The sequence below is a fragment of the Falco naumanni genome, chromosome 6 (genome assembly GCF_017639655.2).
Source record: "Falco naumanni isolate bFalNau1 chromosome 6, bFalNau1.pat, whole genome shotgun sequence".
Classification (NCBI taxonomy): Eukaryota; Metazoa; Chordata; class Aves; order Falconiformes; family Falconidae; genus Falco; species Falco naumanni.
The window spans coordinates 36,880,394-36,902,606 of NC_054059.1; the positions used below are offsets into that span (position 1 = coordinate 36,880,394).

Here is a 22,213-nt window from a genome sequence, read left to right on the forward strand (position 1 = left end):
AGAAAAAAGCATCAGACAAAACTTAATTGGCCCATTTGTAATATCCTTACAGAAAAAGAGGAAACTTAAGCTTAGTAAAAGCAAAGTCTCTATCAAATTTAGTAACCAGCTTGTGTGAAACATTAGAAACATTCATTCTGAAAACATTACTGGAAACTACAATAATATTTAATTTTAAATACTAAAACTTTTCTGTAATATTTTACATTTTTGAACAAGCACTGTTTCTCTAACCCATTGCATTTTGTAAATTATATGTGACTCTGCTACTCTTAACCTACATGCAAAAGAACTAATAGTACATTAAAGAGAAAAAAGGGCTGAGGAAAATTAAGATACTTGGAAAGACTGCATGAATTTATTGTACTGACATTATCTGTGTCTCTAAAATGCTTAAAAGACCGCATTATGCTCTTTCTTCTTTGGAAGAGTTTTGTGATAGCGTGTTCTCTTCTTTAGACCACCAAACACACAGCCAGGAGCAACTGAAAGTGGACTTTATACCTTTACAGCACTTTTTGTCTAATGTGTTCATTAACAGCATTAAACACACTAACAACATTAGTCTTAACACCTTAAGAAGCACCTAAACACTACTGGGGGGGGGGGGGGGGGGGGGGGCGTGTCTGTTGCACTTATCAGAGGTAATGCAGACAGAAACTTAAAAGATTCTTTTTTTCATACATTTCATACATATTAGATTCCTTTCACACATAAAAAAAAGCAAAGGATCACTTCAGAACTGCGTGTAAGAAGCAGACAGACAACAAACTTTGGAGGATCTGCTTCTGCTAAGGTGAACTACAAAAACAAAATCAAGATTCTATAAACCACAAATTTTAGTTCATGGAAACAGTCTTGATTAAAAAAAACTAAGCAGCCTTTCTTGCAACAACAAAATAACCAGTTTCTGAATATTAAGGTCCAGGAATTGAGGAATTGTCAGTGAGCATTCCAACTATGAACAAAAGGTAATTTTACTTCTACAGAAGGAGATGAGCGGGGAAGTCCCATTTGTTCATCAGGCTTATTAACAACAACCTGATCTGTACTCCAGAACATTCAACATCATAATGTCTCACATATTCAAGACAATTAGAAAAAAGAAAAAAAAAAAGGCATTTTCCTGAAGAGACTATCCCAAGCACAGTATTTGGAAAGTGGTAAAGCCTAAAGAAATCCAAACGCACACGTGCAGTTCAACAAGACAGCTCAGCACCACGGAACCCAGGGATCGACCCGTGAGCTCCCTTGCCTGGTTACACAGCACCACTCCAACCTCCTCTGATCTCCTGCTGTTCCTCTGACCCTCCCATAACCAAATTACTTCACTAAAGCTTCAGAAGTTTGCTTCCCTTCTGCTAGAGTAGCTCCCTACCTGGTTAGTGAGCTGACTCATTTCACTGAGGGATCAGACAAGTACAAAGGATAGCGTAAGAAAACAAACCACAAGGTGAAGACGGGACCACTGTCTGCAGAACAGAAAGCTGTCAGTGAAATTGGTTGTCCACATCACGCCTTAACATTCTGTCCCCCAGTATATATTTTTAACAAATATTAACTCATATTAAATACTTATAATACTACTAATAAAAATTATATTCATTATGATAGTATTATTTACTGATTATATGCAATTTTCATTTAGACTATAAATACTTGTGAATACTTTTGATAATATCAAAAATACTAAATACAAAACCTAGTATTAAATGCTAACCAGCCTATGTTCATATCTCATTTTAAAAGTAGTTTTAACTTTGGAAATTTTTAGCCTGTCAAGGTAAATCCAAGGAAAGAAAGATGTCTATATCACGTTCAGTCTTAGAACTCATTTAACCCCAGTCAAAAAGCAAAACCAAACCCACACTTTTTTCTTCAACATTACTGCCCTTCTTCAGGAAGTACACCAATGTAACCCGAAATAGTATCTATACTAGATCATAATTAAAACTTTAAATTAGATGAAGCAGAATTTGGGATCTAAAACTAAGGCTTAGTCAAAGCGGTAACAGAGGTTAACTGCCACCGTTCCTAAATACACAACACCTGCACCTCGCATAGCACAGTAAAACACACCCAGCTGTTTTCCATAACACTCTGCAACTACAGAATACCAACCTTTCACAAAAATTTAACAGCGTACATACTCACTTCTGAATACTTGAAGCGTTTCTGTATGTACTTTTTGCTTTCATCAGCCATGTTTGTTTGTGGACTTGAAATGCATCATGGCTAAGCCAACGTTATTAACTATTTTCTGAAACTACAAGAGCTACCCTGTGTGGAGTTTCAAGGTAAGCCACAGAACCAGTTTTAAACCGGCTAGGCGAGACAGAGAAAATGAAACTAAGGAAGAGAAACAAGCATGTAATGAAGCTTTACAAGGGCTAACATTAAAGCTACTTTGTGAGCAATGAAATTCACAATGCATAGGTTCCTACACTCCATCTCTGCCCCTTCCTGTGCAAAAATTCTAACTCCTCCCAGGTCTCCTATGACCACCTTCCCTCCAGTTCCCTGCCTCTGGCCCCAAGTCTCAAAATTAGCTAGTATTCCTCATTTGTCCTGCCAATTTATTGGTGAAACGCACAGTGATGTAGTTACTTCTGAGCCTTATGCATACCAACTGGCCGGCTGGCAGGTAAAACAAAATACTAGCAATTAACCTGAAGACAAAATCTGCTGCTTCAAGTCTCCCTGTGCCAGAGTTACCAATATTCACAAAATTCATAAAAGCTGAGTATCTTTGAGATCTCTAATACTATCAAATGAACAGATACCAGCCAACAGCTTCAAAAAACTGGAAGAGCAGGCTAACCGTCAATGTGACCACATCAGTGCAGTTGCCTAAGGAACTAGACTAGCAATGAAGGGGTTTACTTAATGAGGCAATGATTTCTGGTTGTTCTTTGTTTAGGATAGTATTTTCAGCTAAGCCTCATTTATCTGCATATTAACGCTACACAGTAACTTAGCAAGTACAAAGCAAGTCTAAATTTTAAGATAGTTAAGCCCAAATACTAACTTGTTAGGACACCTGCTGTAGAAGATGCACTAACCTACAAAATGTTTTACCATGAAGTAGTGACAAAACTACTACAATGAGAAATCACTGACATTTTAAATATATTAATAAGAATCCATGCTCCATTTTCCAGTTTACCACCTTAAAAATTCAAGCTCTAGGGAATCAAATCACACCTAGACTGCCATCCAGAACTTTCACCTATCTATAGTAAAATAAGGAGACGGAGCTTTCATTACACTCAACAGATTAGTCAAATTGGGATATGCTAGAACAAGGAAAGAAATTAATTTCAATTTGAGAAGCCTTTACAGAGAGCAGTCTATCCACCACTTCCTCCCATTTATAGCAAAAGAGGTCTAACAATTCCACTGCACTCAACTTGCTCCCTCAAGTAACTGGGTCTCAAACCATTTATACCTTTAAATGATTAAAAACAGTACTTCAGCTTCAGGCCAGAAACTTATTACTTAACAGTATGCACCAAGAAAATGTTCTGGGACTAGAAAGAGAAATGTACAATACAAGAATCAAACTTTAAAATTAAGAAATTAATAATGCAATTGCAGAAGCAGGAACCAGCGTGCTGAACTCAAAAAGCTTCTAATGAAACATGGGCACTGGAGCAAACACACTCACATGCTGAGAGAATGCAGAGAATACAAATTAATAAAATCTTAACCATGTCAGAAATAGCCTGAAAGCGTACCAAAGCCACAAAGAAAAAGCAAGCACAGAAGAATAAAAAAATCAAGTTTACACAGCATCAGGAAGTACAAAAGAGGTAAACAAAATTTAACACAACTGTATTGATCTAACAGAAATGAGAGACCCACCAAACCCCAGCCGTGATGCAGAACAGCCAGAACCCGGCACAGCTGCCTACAGAAAACGCTCGCACTAATAATGTGTAAGGGAATAACTGGAGTTAACAAGATACCATCCGTGGTCCAGACTGGCAAAACATAGTCTTCATTATCTTTGGATTCCAGAGTAAAATGGCATGTGACAGCTGCATGCGCACTGCCAATTAGCTGTTGAGCTTAGACTCAACAGCCGGAGTCTTGCAGAGGTAGTGGGGCAAACTCTGGTAACACACCTTCACCGAAGGCAGTTGAATGACAGTAGCAATAAATCTAGAAACGTATCTGCAATGAGTAAGTAAATAAAGCAATAAAATAAATACAGCTGGATACTTATCTCTGTTTTCTCTACTTTGCATGAAAAGGAGAAAGATGGAAAAAATGTTTATTATAAAACGCTCATTCACAAACAAGCCACAAAAACAATGATACACAATATCATCTGTAGTCTCTTCCCTATCCATCCCTAAATTTCAAAAAAATAGTTTGATAGGAACACAGCTTTACGTATTTAGAGACAAGTTCTTATGTTCTGAAAGAACGCAAATTAGAAATCAGTGAATAAAACTGACTTCTTCGTTCTCAATCTATCCTCTTAGGAAAAAAGGGACTACACAGATTAAGTCTTTCAGCACGACTGAAGGACACACATACCAAGGGAGACCTCATCGACAAGGGTTTGCCTTCACAGAGACCAGCTAGCTAAAGCACAATAACTGATTAATTTTCAAGTCAAAATACAAAGACTACATCTAGCATATTGAAAGATGGGGGGTGGGGGGGTGGGAGTGTTTCTTCTGCTTTTTAAGTTGAATCTCCTGGCCAAGAGAATATCCAAAGAACTCCTTGCTGCACTGCTGGTCTGAACATCTCAAGATAACCATAATCCAGCAGTCTGGTAATACAGGATGAGTATGAACCATCTCTACACCCCTGTCATCTCCAAGTACGTCAATGCAAAGTTCATCGAGTTTTTCAGTAAGGGATGACATGACATTCAAACCACAACCAGATCCTGCAGTTTGTGAAGACGACTCCACCTGGTTTGCCATAGGTTCAGCTGTATTAAAACACAGGTATGCAGACATTAATATTTTAAGTTTTCCACCATGGTCAAACTTGCTCTCCTTGCCACACATTTTGTGGGTCACACCCTTCTTCTGAGTAACTGCCACTCCCTGAAAGTTATCATGATTGCTCATACAACTTCACAACACAGACATGAAACTTCACAACCTAATGTTTTAAACCTTTCAGCATCTATGTTGTTCTCTTTTATATGACCTCTTCCAACATCTAAGACACAAAGTTAGACACAATGACATTCAGTCTTCAAATGATCAATACTATTCCTCCGCATGTTGTTGAAAGCACAAATTATTTTAGATTTTCTTTTTGCCCCATTGAACAAGCACAAGACACCCTGAAATTTACTTTTGTCTTAACAATAACAATATAAACATTTTCAAGAAATCTGTTTCAGCTACAGGCTTTCAAAAACCTCTACTTTAACTATAGTCAATTTTTATCTTCTGATATTTTCCTCTTTTTTCCTAACTTTTTCATCTCTGCTTGACTCTCTGAAAAGACAACAGTGACTGCAGACATCTCTCAGTCTTACTAACTTCAGAGAAACTGAATCCAGGTTCTCTAGTTATTTCTAACATAATTTAAAATCTTGTGAACAACAACACATCTTCTCAGATGTTCCAGAATATTAATAACCTGGATTCATATTTCAAAAGTATGCATGAAAAAAATCAGATCTACTTTTTCCCCTATCAGTTCATGCCAAGTTCTTGTGGAAATGGGCTATCCATTAAAAGAAATAAAATGCATACTTGGGGATATTTAATGCATTTAATAAACATTTTTATCCTAATGGTATAAAAGTTGACTTTCCAAATAAAACTTGTATTCACGAACAAAAAGTGATTGTGTCCCCAGTGTACCAGTTGGTTAAGCTGATCACTCATCTTTGCCCTCAGATAACTACTCAGTTAACAACTAACTTGCTGCTTCTGTGTTTAATCAATAACGTCATTTCAAACATATCAACAAAATACACCAAAATCACTGTCTGTCCAGTGAATCTGGATAAGCCACTTGCTCCCTTGTGTATCAGTTTCTGCTAAAGTAAAAAACATGGATTAAAGCATTTAACTTCTACAAATGTATCTCATTAAATGTCTACTGTAAAATCTACTGATGTAAGTTAGGTAAGAGCTAGGCATCCTTCCTAATGCATTTTTGGGCTAGGCATAAAAAAAAAATCAAAAGGCTTCGCAATCTCTTTAAGATATTTTTAGTTTTCCTCTTACTTCATTCAAAGTTCTAGTAACTAGATGAAACAAATTTTCTACCATGACTATGTCATCTGACCAGTCTAGTAAATCCCTTCAAATCCTGTTTCAATTTATTTTTTTCAAGTTTGCCACTTCGCTTTATTGCATCTTCACCGACAAAAAGGACTAAAACTGTCCTTATGCTCAGCACAAATTTTCAGTAGCTAAAACACTGTCATCCGTGTGCTCAAACTGGGGACCACACCTTGCCTTACACATCTGCACCGTTTCCTAATTTCAGGATGACACACTGCACTACCCACTCTCTCCAGCACCAACACATCCTCGCAAGCTCCTCTCCCCTCCCCACTCCGACCCACATTTTCCTGGCAAATGCCCACAACCCCTCTTCTATGGCAGGACTGACAACCTGCTCGGGGGGAAAAGGCAAGACCTGATGCACTTGTCTGGGGAAAGAAGGTAACCATGACTCAACCTGAGGTCACAGCAGGCTGTACTCATGTCTGACACTACGTACTGCTGCATCCTAATCATCTACCTTTGTGTCCTAAAAATTCAGTGTGTACGCTGCTTGTGCTGTCAAATGACAAGAAGCTGGGGGGGGGGGGGGGGGGGGGGGGGGGGGGGGGGGGAATTTATTTGGATTAAAGCACATTAAGTACCTTACAAAGAACTTCAAGTTTCATCAAGGACCTCATGTGTTTAACCTCACTGATACCTTGAAAAAGAGACAAAGTTGGCTTAAAAGAACCCATCTTCTGGCTGCAGTTCTCTAATTTCCACTCAGTTGCACACAGTCATTTATCAGACACTGGCTCTCCACAGGTGTTAAGGAAAAATAGCAACATTCATGCTTAAGTGCTTGAAGATCTTGGAATAAACAGCTATTAATGCTGCATCTCATTGGCGATAACGATAGTAAAGAATGCCTCAATTGAAGGATGGTCTAAATTCTTTTAACATTCAGCTTCTGTATATTTTTTTTTCAGTAAACAATGTTTACGTCAATAATAGCCATTCAGAATATAAAGAACACCACCATATAGACTTTTTCAGAATAATAAATTCTTCCCAACTCCTTCAGGTAAAAAAAAACATTATTCTTTGCATGAGAAGATCTGCTTCATTTTTTCAATAGATTTCTACTTTTATTTCCTGGAACTCTTCAACTCTAGAATTCAGGTTATTTAATAAATGTGAAAGCTCTTGAGAAAACTTCAAAGTTTACAAGTTAAAAATAAAACCCGCTACCTACAACATTGTTCATTGCTTATTTTCATGCTTGCAACCACTCCTCCTGCCTACAACAGAAAAAGACACCTGTGCGTATCCAGGCTAAGTGCCTTCCAATGGGTTTTCATCCAACATCCAAAAAACTCTTACCATCGACAGGCTGCTTCTAGGTTCACAGAAGAAAGGGAGTGGGAGCTACAGAGGAACCTCTGCCAAACGATGGCAGAGGCCATAATTAGCGAGCTGAGGTTTGTCCTCTACCCATCATCACTTCCCTGCTCCAAGCATTTCCACCATGAGTGCTGCACTCCTCTCCTTCACACCTTCACTGATATTAGGGTGACACCGCAAATTTTTAGCTGGTAATTAAAACAGAGGGATGGAGGAGGCGCAAGGGGGAGCAGGACGATGTGGGGAAGAGGGTTAGTTTCAGCAGGGCCAGCAACCTGATCCTGAGTCTGCTGATCAAATGGCCAGGCAAGCATTAATACTGGCGAGCCTATTTGCTTCCACAACTGCCGAGTTAACAGCTTGCAGCGTGTGAGATCCCTTCAGAAGAGCAAGTCTACTGCGAAGGGGTCTCTATTTGCTGTACGGAGGTCCACACCTCACTTGGAAGTTTTTCCAGAAAATCCACATATTGAAAGGTTTTAAAACCATCGATCTTCCTAATTTAACACTGAAGGAATACTAAAAGCAAGACATTTTCAGTCAGAACCACATTAACCATTTCCATGACTTTCTAGATTCTGTTAACAAAGACTTTGAAAGCAAAAATTGTATTTATGTAAACATTCAAGAATTATCGCAATTCAGAAGTGGAAAAAAATGAAAACATTCAAACACCTTTCTTTTTTGCTACCGTTAGCTCTCAAAACCCCATCTTGTTTCTGCTCAACAACCCCACCCCAAAGAAAGTATGGAGCACATGGCCTCCTTTTAGTACTGCTATAAACCTAAAGAAATCGGCAGAATGATCCAAATGAGGATAGCAACCAGGAGAACAGAGAACCCTTGGACCAGAGGGTTTCTCAAGGTTTGGACGCAACCAGGTACTTGACTCAGTAAACTAAGCAAGGAAGTGTCTGTAGCAAGTGAAGCTACAAGAAGGTGGCTTTCTATGGGGAAAAAAATGTGGGATTAAAAACACTTCTGTATCTCTAGCTACAGCACACTTGAAGACAGTACTTAAAAAGAAAAAGCAAATTAAAATTGTGTAAAATGGTAATACAAAATCTTAAAATTAATGTATCGACATTTAAATCATAATAAAAACAACAATCACGGTCTGAAAGAAAAATCAAGAGAAATAATAGAAGGTAGTTCTTAGGTATTTGGAATGATGAATTGCTGAAGCATGGCAACAAATTTCAATGTAAGTAACTTCTTCCATGTGCATAGAAAGAACAGCTTCTTCATTTCAGGTTATTCAAACAGCTCAGTTCACCTACTTATCCATTTAAAACGTAGCAAATGACTGGAGGTTGGAGAAAAGCAAAAAGCCCATTTCCCAAATCACAAAAACACCCAAACTGAAAGCATCTGCTCCAAGTGCAACTGGACACAAACTTTCCACCAAAGGTGGGCATTAGGTCATTAGCATACACTACTAGAAGAAAATTCAGAACAGGCTACAAAAACTACAAAACTTAGACAAGCTCGTAAATTCTATCTTTCTGATAGGCGTACTAAAGCCACCTCCTTTGTACCTAGTTCAACTGGAGTTGAAGTTGCTATAGCATACCCATACTCAACAGTGCAAAATGAAAAAGCTTACAGAAGATAACATACTCCTCTTACAACTGGTTGAAAAGTGACCTGTTTTAACAGCTACTAAGTAAGAAGTTAAATTTAATCAGGAAAAGAGTCCAAGCAAGTATAAATGCAAAACAACACTTGAACAATTTAAAGCAAAATTAATAGTTAAAATAAACCATGAAAATCCTATCAAAGGTAATAAAGACAACACTTCAAAGGGTAAACTCAAGAGATGGAAAAATTATTTAGAAAAAGCAGCAAAACATGAAGAGCCCAAAAACAAAAAATACACAATAGGATGAAAAAGGCTGAAAAAATATTTCCAACTCCCTTCGCAATAAATGGGTTCATGACTGATATTACCCGCACACAAAGTAAAACATTCAAGCTAAAAAGTCTAATAAATGATCAGCAACCTTCAAAACAGTCACAGCCACAAAATAAGAGCAATGAAATCTTCAGCTCACTGATTCCTACTTGCTTGATGCTTTGGTTTGAGAAGGGCTTTTATAAAGTTTTACACAGAAATTGTTTAAAGCATCATTAGACTGGAATGAAAACTTCTCCACAGCACAGCAAACACTTGACAATTTAGGGCAGGCTGTGCAAAACTATACCACATCCAACTGAAACTGCAGGGGGATGGAGGTGATCAGAATGTAATTACCTGAGTTAATTATCTTGCATAACCCAAAGCTGTATGCCACACTTGCAAAATTGTCATGGGATTTCTCACGGCAATGGGTTAAGCCTTCTGCTTTAAGTTTAAACCAAGAGACAGTAGTTGGAGAAGCAGCTTTTATTAATATTACTTTGGGACAAACCCAATTTTCAGAGGAAGCAATGCAGTACACCAAACATCAACACCATTTCCTGAGTATTCTTTGGAGGTCTTATTCACTCCCTGGATTAGTCCTTAGATTGCTTCCTTTTAAGGCCCTGTAGCAGCGTGACAACCAAGATAGCCAGCTTCCAACAGGATGGGCGACTGCCTCCCAAAACAAACCGCGTGTGCTTCAGAGGTGTCCCGACTTCTGACAGCGGCCCAGACTTGACTGGCAAAAGGTACACGGGAAGAAATCAAACTCAGGACACCCCTCTGGAACAATGGAAGGATTACAAATGCTGACTGGAGGGTATTTTGACAGAATCTTGGACATAGATTGCTTCCAACAATTGCTCAATTTCCCACTGTTCACAGGTGTATTAGTAGCACGCTACCAAGGAACAGACGGCACGATTCATTTTAGATCACTGATTTTCTCCTGCCAAGTCCCAAAAGAGCAGCGGACCACTAAACCAGAAAGAACCCAACATTTTATTACACGCTGAAAAGACAAGCTTTCTTGGGAATCTACCTTTAAATGAAGTTGTTTGGAGTAACTTAGCAAGGCTCTATTCTTCAGGACATATTTCAAAGACCTGTGAAAATGTTAGCCTCAGCACCTTTATTGATGTTACCGTAAACTCAAACAGTAAGACAATGCATAGATACCCGAGAGGAGCTTTTGTTCCCTTAAGAGCTTTACACGCAGGTAGCCAGCTAGTGTAATTTCTCCAGCTTAAGAAGGAAACTCGAACTTTTCCTATAGCTTTATCCTAAACCACAGAACATCCAGGACAGTGTAAGATACATTGCAAACACAACGAAGAAAATCTGCTCACCTGAATCAGGCTCTTTCATAAAGGAAAAATTAAATTTTAGAAAACTCTAAGGTCTATGTTTAAAGCTAGTATTTGAAGAGAAGTAATAGTAAATTTTTTAAAGTTAATTTTCTATGTTTTCAATAGCTGCCCATTAAAGACTTTTTAAGGAGTAGACCATAGCAATAAGCTTATGCTACAAAGGCTGCATTATCACTCAGAAATCAGAAAAAAATATTTTTGTTACAGACTGAGAAATTACAGTAAGAGACACTGAAATATATTGTTATTACAGAGCACAAAAATGCCGCTTAGCTTTATACCTTCCCACACTACAGCACTCGATGTCAATCCTCAAGCCCGTGTTTGCTCCTATTGGCAATTAAGTACAATGGAGAGCTCTAGGTTGCCAACGAGTACGTTGAACGATGTTGGCAGTACTACTTTCAGCTAGGATCGCGTGTTACAATTATCACAGTGCCTTCAAGTAGCTCTTAAGGCACTACTAATGCTTTCTTGGCTAATTAAATTAAGCTAATCTTGTATACATTTGTAAAATGTCTAACTAATACGCTGACATGATTTAAGAGTGTTTATTTCACAATAAATTCATTAGTTTTCTGGATCAACACTTCTGATTTATGTTTTGAGATGACTGAGAAAAATCGTTTCAATTGCCAGGTAAGTGTTACCCACAATCACCACTCAGTATCTGAAAACATCAAACGTTCGTAAATCTAGAGCACAAATTTAACCATTTATGGTCACAGTATACTCAATTCCTTCATAGCGTGAAAAGTCCACTGGATGATAAGTCTTGTGTTACAACTGTATGTTTCTGAAAACTCTGGAAGATTGTGATGCACTTTTCTTGTCAGAATTCTTTAATACAGAACCATAATACTTTCCAAGTGTGTACGCCAGAAATAAAAAAATACATCTTATTTGTATAAAGATAGAACACAAATTTACGTAAGGAGAGCTTCAATTTCTTTTAAACAGTGTGCAAATCAATCCTGGAAACAGGAAGAAAAAAACCCATTTTTTCCTCTCTGTACCCTTTCTATGCACTCTGCTATGACATCATTTCAGAGAATAAACTTCTTGTCTTGATCCATTTAGTGAGGGATTTTGTTCATTTTAATCCGGCTTCTGGTCAGTGGACACACACGTATTCATCTCAGTCACTGAATGCATGGTCGCCAGTCAATAATTCAAAACAGTTTACTTTTCAAAGACTGATGTCATTGCTTTCTCTAAGATGAGCAAGTACTATAGAGGGAATACAGAGAATACGATAAAGGTATTTGGACAATTACAGCCCATTTGCACAGAACGTGTGTTGCTTCCAGATTCAGATCAAACAAAAATGGACACTATTAATATGTAACTCAACATAATACTGAAATGGAAGACTAGAAACTTAACTCGAGTTCTTGGGAGAGGAGGGATTCAAGCCTATCCTTGTAGATGTATGCAACTCCTCCCCTATGTATACCAGAAAAATCCAAGAGGAAAAAAGGAAATAGATACAAACAAGCTGGAAGGCAACTCCTAACCCCTCATCTGGTCTAATCAGCATCTTACAGGATGCCATTAAGATTGCTAACTCAGTTTTTGTTGCTAGTAAGGAACAAATAGATGATCCTTTTAAATACATTCTGAAAGGTAATTACACGCATTGCCACTGAAGAGCTCTTCTCCAGGAGTCCAAGTCAGAACCTCCGTGCAAGAAAATTCAGTCACATAGCACAAACAAGCAGTGTACCGTCTCTGCCAGAGCTCCAAACTCTAGCTGCCCATTAACCTGATTAACTGCTGGTAGTGAGGCTGGTTTCCTGACGTGACACCCGAAAGACTTCAAAAGGACACACTGTTCCAGTCAACTTTGGGGAAAAAATACATACCACTGCATGAAAAGGATCCTAGTACGCTTTCTGCACAAAACACAGCCTCGCTATCTGTCGTCTCCCAACAGTCGCTTCCAAAAGCAAAGGCTTTGTCTTCCTAGTGCTATACTTATTCATGTTCTAATCACTGAAATCCTCCTCTGGCACTACTTCAAGAAGATTCAGAAGCTCAGAAAGACACTGCTGTATCACTGACAAATACTTACATCTGAAGAATAAAAACAGTTGTACAAAGACAAGTTTAAAATACAGTGGGATGTATATATATTTTTATATTTTGCAGAATTCTGAGGGGGTGGGGTGCGGGCGCCTTGGGTACCTTCTGCTCATCTTTGGCAATTACATCTTTAAAAGAAAATAATCTACCTCAAACGCCTGAGATCTGTTGTGAAGTGAAACAAGTCCATTCCCACACACCAAAATATATACTTAACTTTTAAAGAAATGCTTTTTAAGAAGTGTGGGCAATATCCTGGGATGTATTTACAGCTTTTATGATACTATTTTGCACAACCTCCTTTCCTTACAGTACAATAATAACACGATTTAAACATTTTATTCATTTTTAATATAGAAATACTATTCATAGATGAAAAATATTTGGAAAGAAGCCCAACCTATTTTTTTTTAGCAGCAGTAAACTCTCTGCAAATAAGCCAGTAAGGGTTACACCAAACTTTGGCTCACAAACCACAAGACCCACGATATGAATAAACAGAAACTGCCACTAGAACAAGCAGAACAGCTTTTTAAAGCCATGGTGCTGCATCCCCAGGAGCCTAATGAAATTAAACAAGGAAGAAATAGGGGACAACGAGGAAAAGTAAGCTGGGGGAAGGGGAGAACTATGAAGCATGAAAAAATTGCGAGAGAAGCACAGAAGGTATAGAATATCTAGTCGGTGATTTGGAGCAGGGGAGGTGGGGAGTGTTTATTATTTTAAAACTAAAAGGATAAGGGCAAAAGGTTCCGTGACAATTCCAGGTTTCATCCTTCTGATCTGCCTCTGGCTGCTATCGCTGTTTTTCTACTTGTCTGATTAACTTCCTTCTTAGCAGAGGCTGGGACACGGTCAGTCACTGTGTGACTGTCAAAACGTTTTGACCCTCGATTTTTCACTTCCTTATTTACACCGCTTTTAAAATATGTATGCAGGTCAGGCAACTATAACCACTCCTTTAAACGCTCAAAGCAATACCTGAAGTTTTCTCCGGGGGGGGGGGGGGAGCGGGGAAGCCCTGTCTGTAATTAGGATTAAAAAAAAAAAGGCAGTTGTCAACAATCTGTTTAGAGAAAACAAGGAAGAACACAGGCTCCCAAATTCCTTCTTGCAATTAGAATTCACCAAACGTTGGTTTTCCAGACGAGGCTGCGGAATTCACTCGCCCTTACCCCGCTTAACCCAGGCGATTCTGAGCGGCGCTGGGAAAAGGCTCCACCGCAACCTGACGGCCCAAGTCCCACCCTGCCCGCCGGCGGGGGCGTCGCGGGGGGAGCATCAAGCACCAGCCTCCTCCCGCTGGGGCGGCCGCCAACACCCGCGCGGGCCGAACGGAGGGCGGTCAGGGAAAGGGGCGGCGGGGGACACGGAAAAAAAAAAAAAAAAAAAAAAAAGCCAAACAAAACGGGGAAGGAGTACTGCGAAGTTGCTGCAGGCGCAGCTCCCAACTTTTGTCTGGCAGCCGGCGCAGCGCCGGGCGCGGCCGCAGGGGGAGCCCCGCACCGCCGGACCCCCGCCCGCCGCCGCCGCGCCGGCCCTGCCTGCCCCGGCCCGCCGCCGCCGCCGCCACCGCCACCGGCGCGGCAGCAACTTCGCCCCCCGCGGCCCCGGCCGGCCCTCGGGCGTCCCCGCCGCCGCCCCCAGCCGCTGTCAGCGGCCTGCGCCCCCCGCCGCCCCAGCGGAGACCGGCCCTCTCCCCGCCGAGCGGCGAGCCCAGTTGGGACGCGGCGGGCGGCTCTCCGCAGCCTGCGCCCCCCCCCCCCCCCCGCGTCCCCGGGCGCCCCGCCGGCGCCGCGGTCCCTCCGCACCTCGGGCGGGCCGCCAGCCCTCCTCCTCCTCCTCCTCTGCTCAAGCCGACAGCCGTTTCGGCACTACCCCCCCCACCCCCCCCCGCCCCGCAGCTCCCGTACCCGCGGCCCCCCCCGGCAGCAGCGGCGCTGTCCCCAGCGACTCCCCAGCCAAGGCCCTCGCCGCTGCCCCCCCCCCCCCCCCCGCCGCTCTCCCTCCCCGTCCCCCGTGAACCCCTCCGGTCCTTACCCGCGCTGCCGCCGTCTCTTCCAGCCCGGCCGCATCTGCCTTGGTGCCCCTTTTGGAAGAGCGGGTCCGGGACGAGATGAAATGGCTGCCGGCTCCGGCCGCAGCGGCCGCCGCTTTGCCCAGGGGGCGCAAAGAGCTCTTCCTGGTGTTCACCATGGCCCCGGGGAGGGGGGACACGGGGGGCCGCCGCCGCCGCCGCTGCCGCCGCCGGCGCGGAGGGAGGAGGGAGGGCGGACAGGCGGGGGCTCGGGTAGGGAGGGGAAGGGGAGGGAGAGGGGGAAGGGGGGAGGGGGAGGAAGGAAGACAAGTCCTCTGGGGAAGCCGGTCCGCCGGGCAGAGCCACAGACGGAGCCGCGCCGGCTTCTCCAGTCGCTGCTGCCGCCTCCTCGGCTCAGTCTCGCACTAACTGGCCGCCATTACTGCCCCTTCTCCCTTTCTCTCCTCGGTCCGCCGCGAAACCCGTCGGCTGCCGCTAGGGGGCGCCGCGCCGCCGCCGCCGCCGCGCGCAGGCCGAGGCGGCCCCCGCTGCGTACGTTCTAGCACGGCGCCGGCGCGCTCTATGGGCCTGGACGCCAGGGGGGAGGTGGCGGCCGGCGGCCTCCGGCTGGGTCCCCAGGGAGCGGGGCGGCGGGGGGGCGCCTGGCTGTGCTTCCCCGCCGTGCCCGGAGCGGAGGGCGGCCGGCGGCGATCCGCTGCAGCCGGAGGGAGCGGCGACTTGCCGGCTTCACAGCAGGCGGGGCGGCTTCCAGGGGCGCCGGGGCGGGGGGAGCGCTGTCCTGTCAGGCTGAGGGGAGCGACGGTGGCACCGGCCCCGCGGCGGGGCCCGGGCGGCCGCCAAGGCCCAGGGCCCGGGCCGTGATCCGCCCGGAGTCTGGCAGGAGCCGGCGGGTGGCTGGACGGGCCTGGCCCGGCGCTGCCGCCGTCACCCGCCGCCGCCTCCTGAAGGCTTGAGCCGGCGGCTGGGGGTGCACTGAGGTGAGGAGTTCAAGGGCAGGGGACTGGCGGCTGCCCGGGGGCGCGGGGGGTGAGGGGCGGCCGCGGTTAGAGCCGCCAGGGTGCCCTGCCCCCAGGCCTGGGGCACTGAGCCGGCAGGCTCTGCTCGCACAGGTAGACTCGTTCCCACCACCAACACTACAGCTTAGGCGAACAGAGCCTCAAGGATAGGATCGCCACCATTTTCCGTGGAAAACTTATTTCACAGCCTGGTGAGTCTCACTTAAATCCTCTTGACATCCAGGCTATCAGCAGTGCGCTCTTGCTTCGCCTGCCGCACAAGTCCCCGATAGCGTCTCCTGTGTAGCCTCAACTTGCGTTTGGTGTTCGTGGCTCAGCCGTTGGTAAGCTGATTTTTCTATCACAGATCCAATAACCACCTTTTAGAGGGGAGAAGAACAGTATGTGTTGCAGTACATCAGATTCCTAACCACTTTTCAGAATAGTCACGAACTATAATCCAACCCCTTCCCCCTGATGTGCGGTAAGTATCGCTCCTCTTTCACCACAACTTGTTGCCCTTTATTGAACTTACCACAGTGCCTGCACACAAGCCCTGAAAGCAAAAGCTTTATAAAAGAAATGCAGCCAAGTAATACGAGCATCGAGCTAGCTGCAGGTGACAAAGTCTCAACCTTTCGATTTTCACACTGACTTCTTTGGCACCGCTCGGCAAGTTGCTTCAGTGCTTTCTGCTTCTTTAACAACAAAAAAAAGAATAGTAAAATAAAATTACTGATCACATGGCTCAGGCTGTTAGGCTCAAGCAAGCTTTATCAAAGTATTTTTATTGTTTAAAGATGGAAAGCACAATAATCTTTTAGTACAGAAAAATAAATGTTAAAAACTGTTATTCTGCTTTACCTGCATACTCCTACATCCTTCTTTTCAAGATCAAAGTCTGAAAAAGTATGGTAGAGCATGTACTTAAAAAATAGGCAACAATGACATTAGGCTATATAATAAGAAAATGGGCTGTTTAGATCTCAGAGCAAAAATTTTCTTCCTGTGAACAGTGACATATTTTCATTTTAATGAGGTACTGCAAGTAAAGTGTGTTTTGGAGTAGGAACTATGGTCTTTTTCTTATCAGACATTCTCTGTCTAGAGGTTTTAATCTGTATTAGCAACCATATATCATCTCTTGTTCAAGAATCTGCAGGGTCTTTCAAAAGTATAGTTCTGCTCCATGAGTTTAGTTTTGTTATGTTTTCTTACGTTTCATATCTTTTGTTTCTTCATTTATCTGTTCAAAGGTTATGAAGCAATGTAGCCATTTCATACCCTTGTAGGCTAAAGGTGTATTTTAATTAAAAACCTACAAAGTTTTTTAAAATAGTATTTGGAAATCATTTCCTTTCATCCTTCAAAAGTAGGAATAGAAGGAAACTGCAAGGGACTGTCCCTTACCAAACACATTGCGGGAATGAACCAGGAGATAGGCTTGCTAAGAGTCAGTAACACAATCATATATATGATGGCAAATAACGTACTTCCATTCCTGTCCCATACTACTAATAAGCCGTGTAACTAGGAGATGGTGTCCAAATTCCGTGGTCTGAAAATAAAAATATATTGATCTTCAAATTTTTGTACACATTGCAAAAATATCATCCCCATTTGGGGAAAACCAACAGAACAATCTGTGGCCCAAAAAAGGGCCCAGACTGCAGCCGTTATAGTGAATGTCATAACTCAGGATTGCAATGCATTGGCAGGACTGTCTGGGGAAGCTTGCATAACATCTGTTTGCAACATGCCTGATGCAAACCAGCACTCCTCTCATGAACGCTGATGACTTTTAAAAAGTAAAATAAACTTGGTCATTACACAAGCAGATTGATTTTCCTGGGTGCCTATCCAGATCTGCTTGAAGCAATAGAAAACCCACAACTTAAAAGCTATTTATTTCATTTTTGCTAAATATTTTTACCATAGTTTTGTCCTTTTGTGTTTTGTTTTTTGGTTTTTTTTAGTGTTCTGTTCTCATTTCTGTGAGCCATACTCCAGTGAGTACTCTTTATGATGCCAGAGGGACTACTCTTGTAGAGGGATTGATGTAGTTAAAACTCCCTGCTCACTGCTTTGAACATTTTTAGTGCTTCATTCTCATTATGTTAGCATAGTAGGGAGCATGTAAAGACATGCTTCATTTTGGATGTTTACTCCCTAGACTGTTTTTCACAGATGGTTTTATTTTCAGGTTTCTTAGTTTTCTTCTTCCTGTCACAAGGTGTGGCTAGTTATTTTCACTGAAACAGCTTACAGCTTTGTAGCTTCTATGTAAGCTACATCGCCATTTGTAGTACTGGCAATATAAATAAATAAATCATAAATTACAAGGTTTGCTTGTCACACTTGTTCGGAATTTTTGTAATATAGAGAACATGTTAACATAGGATTAATATTCTATATCACACATACTCAGAGATTCAAACGTGGTTTAACAATGACAGATGAATTACTGTAGAAATGGATTTGGACTAATTTCACTAATCCAAGAATTTACTTGTTCCCTTTTTTTGTGTCTGCTGTTTCAAGTGTCGTATGAAGGCAGAACAGAATTTTAAAAAACTATTTAGACTCTCTTCAGCACTCTATGTGCAGGGATTGCTTTGTGGGGAAAAAAAAATCCACACAAACTCTCAGCAGTGAAAACACAAAAGACAATGATGAATGGAAGGGGAGAAGGACTGGAGCCACACTTTGCTAAGTATTACATAAACATTTTGTAGAGGTCATTCCCAGTAAGATTCAATTTTAAGATTTGTAGTCTGGTCTTACAGACAGATGTCTAAATGCTTCTGAAAATAAATGCCGTTGGGAAGGACTATATTTCAAATGGAACCAATTTATAACAAATGCTGAAGCTTACAGCAGTGTTTGACACCCTTTTATCTCCTGTTGTTCAGAAAGAGATTAAGATACCTGAAACGTATATTAAGAAGCTGCCACAACATCTGCTGTAGCAGGTACACCACTGGGAATTTGGAAAAATATGAAAATGTACTTGTGCATGGAATCCCTTTCCATTAAATTAGGCTTGGGGAATTAAATCTTACAGGGACTTAGTGGTGTAAGAAGACATTAAAAAATTACCCAGGATGGAAACCCTTATTTGCTCCAAGAGTCATATTTAATGGCACAAGAAATATTTGGAGATGGAAGATTTTGTTGTCACCTGTCCCTATTTTACAACGAAAATCAGGAACACATTATAACAAAAGAAAAAGTCCCTCATGCCTTATTCAGAACTTGTGCAGATAGTTTCAGCCTAGTAAGGACCAGAGCCTCTCTCTGTTCAGTGAGTTACCATTTGCTTCAATCATGGGCAATTTGCCAGAGATTACCTTGCAATATCTCTGAATAGCTGTAACATTCCAAAGAATGGAAATCAAATAATCTTTTTCAGGACTCTTTTTATAAGCTCTTGTGTGCTCCTTTCTGTCATGCTGCCAACTCATCCTGGTTTCAGCTGAATCTCAAAATAAAAAAAGATTCACAAGAGATCTTGCTTTTGTAAACCTGCCCTAAATCCTGCCTTGAAAGGATGTTAGGAAATTAAGATTGGGTAGTTTCTGCTTTGAGAATTGTCCATTATGAGGATATGCCCATGGGATACCAGTTTGAAAACTTCAAACAAGCAGTGTGCGGCAGTCAGGATTGGTACTGCCTTGAACTTGAACACATGAGGTGATACAACCAGCCCACATTTGCAAGCCTTTTGCAATGTTATTGAAGATGGCTTATTATCTGAAGATCACATTATATTTTTAAAATTTACATAAATTATGTTTTAGAATTAAATAGTTAATGTTCAGCCCTGTTACCAGCACAGCTATCTGAAGATTGTTTTCCACACTACAATAGATAACATCAGTGCAACCTGAAGCGCTATCAGAGAGTAGGTTTCTTGGATGACATTAAATGGGAGTGGTAAGACTTACCTCCTAGTATTTCAAAATTATCTTCCCATCTCGTCTAGCCATTAGCTTCCATAACATTTTTCCTGTTGAGCTAGGGTTGCAGTAGATAGTTCTTCTAATACTAATAACTGTGTGAAACTCACAGGCTGATGATATTGTAAGCCAGGAATCTGCAGGGTCTGTTTTTCACTATCATTCAGGCTGTAAATTACTTCCATCTTGGACAAAAGTGGCAAATCATCTCACTTTTGGTGTTTATGATCATTAATCATATGAAAGTAGTATCACCAGCCTGTTACTATGCTGGGTGATGTATAGTTCTGTAGTAAAAACCAGACTGTCCTAAAATGCTTACAATAAAAATAGGCATTTATTAACACTTTTGTAGATAAGCTTTAGAAGCATATGAATGGAGAATGGCTTGATTAAGGTCATGTGGGAAGTCCATCAGAAACATTATTTGCTCATAAATCTCCCTAGTCCTCGCACACAATCTTAGCTTTACAAGTACATTTTCTTGTTACAGATCCAAGAGCAATCTCATAAACTACACTACCATATCATCGTTGTAACTTCACTCAAGAGTCTTTGAGAACTCATATGTCATATGTTGTTTCCAAATGTGCGTTATCTGGTACAAACAATTGCTCAGGCTTTCTTGAATTTTTCATGTTTTTATGCATTACACACAGCTTCTAAAATTGAAGCTATATTCACTTTTCTTGTGGATTTAGAGTCCAAGTGTCCAGCAGCATGTGTGGATACTCCTTTAATTGCACAGGGGTAACACCCGCTTCATGAATGCTGATGCACCCAATGTCTCCTATGAAACAATGACTCACTTTTCCATTGCACAGCTAACTTTCCTGAAACGTCGATTCCTTAAGCTATATTCTTCCTATGTGGCAGCCTACAAGGGTTAACGTTCCTGCAAGGAGCATGTAGGAAAAGAACACCGTGCAGAGGAATGTACCATCTTTGTCGATGAAATTGCACGATACAGAATAACCAGATTCTGTTCTCCTGTTTATTTTACAGGCCCATTTTCCTCCCGTTTTGTTCCAGCTCTGTATGCATACACTTACAAAAGGCTTCAGGCAACCACTGCTATCCCAAGTTAAGGTCAATCAATATAGCTGATGTGCTGATGTTTAATTATAGGTAGCTGATGGTTTCCTCTGGCACAGGTTAACCTTGTTAAATATATAGTTTAAAAATATCCCTTCAAAATTAATTTTCTGCTTGTTTTTAGATATGCTGCATGCACTGGTTCTTCTGTGACCTTGATGGGATGGGTGGTGACAGCTAAAACACTGCTTTACTTTGTCAACACTGAGATTCACTCCTACATTATAAAACAAGTTCAGGGGTTGTTACGATCTTCCACACCAGTGCATCTGATCTCTCCTGACAAAGAGGGCATGAGATGCTTGTATTCATCTCATGAATACCCTGTTAGAGTTTTTTCAGCGAACTCAGCCTGTGCTCTTTGCTTCTATTCACCACACAGTAAGAAAAGGACCATTTGCTTCTGTTCATCTTGTGTACTATTTCTTGCCAGAGAATAAGCTGTATGAAACGCAGAGTCTAAAAGGATTTTAGTGACGTCTTGATTGTAACAACACTCTCACTTGAAACTTTCCAGCTTTTAAGAAAACCTGTTTTTTTTAATGTTATACTGGAGTTGGAGATACAGTCATATCTTCTGCAAGATTTTTCTGACTCCTGTGCTTTGTCAACGGCTTCAGCGCTGGGGGAGAAGAGCTGTACTTAGAAGAGCTTTTAAGAAACCACTAAATTCACTAGCACACCGATTCCTATTGTAGTAGGTCAGCACGTATCCAGCTGTACTCTGATTTCCAGTTAATAGACCTAATCTTCTAAATCAATGTGTGATTGCAGTTGGGAAGCCTGCATCATTACACCAGGTAAGCCCAGTCTTGCCTTCTTCCATGCTTACCTTTGGGTCTATAAAATTTTTGCAGAAAGAGCCCCCAAGCAAGGGTTAAGCACATTACTGAACTTCTGTGTTTAATGAAATCGAAAAAATGTACTTAAAATATTGAAAGAAAATATAAAACAGTCCAGCACTGCAAAACAACTTTCTGAAGTTTTACTTAGAGCTTTGTAAATTCTTTGAACTTTTCAACAGTGGTATGATATTCTTGTTTTGAGTTCTCATTTAATAGCATCAGTAATACTTGTAACAAACAAGTGTGTTCTATCCAAAAATTAATGTCGAAGTTTTTTAAAACATCAATCAAGACCAGGGAGAATAGAATCTCAGAAATCTGT

The 22,213-nt window shown here is 41.6% G+C and overlaps 1 protein-coding gene and 2 long non-coding RNA genes across 6 annotated transcripts in view; 1 reads left to right on the plus strand and 2 right to left on the minus strand.

Annotated features, from left to right (window-relative positions):
- ATAD2B (ATPase family AAA domain containing 2B) overlaps positions 1-15,443 on the minus strand; it is a 77,896-nt gene extending 62,453 nt beyond the window's left edge. The window contains exon 1 of one of the 3 annotated variants that reach the window (XM_040597909.1): positions 15,000-15,443. In XM_040597909.1, coding sequence (XP_040453843.1) covers positions 15,000-15,155 — 156 coding nt within the window. In that variant the 5' untranslated portion in view covers positions 15,156-15,443. Of the gene's footprint in view, positions 1-3,864; positions 3,979-14,999 lie in introns of those variants that run through there. The other 2 variants (XM_040597908.1, XM_040597911.1) reach the window with 2 other exon arrangements.
- Positions 9,973-13,945, minus strand: LOC121090011. Its single transcript, XR_005828450.1, has 2 exons — positions 12,740-13,945; positions 9,973-12,104 (listed from the first exon to the last, which is right to left on the minus strand). It is a non-coding gene; the product is annotated as an uncharacterized LOC121090011 (long non-coding RNA).
- A 132-nt stretch (positions 15,444-15,575) lies between the features above and the next one.
- On the plus strand, positions 15,576-18,334 carry LOC121090708. Of its 2 annotated transcripts, none has more exons than XR_005828670.1 (2): positions 15,576-15,974; positions 16,360-18,334. It is a non-coding gene; the product is annotated as an uncharacterized LOC121090708 (long non-coding RNA). The 2 variants fall into 2 exon arrangements; XR_005828669.1 differs by lacking the exon at positions 15,576-15,974 and adding an exon at positions 15,981-16,204.
- The last annotated feature ends 3,879 nt before the right edge of the window (positions 18,335-22,213 follow it).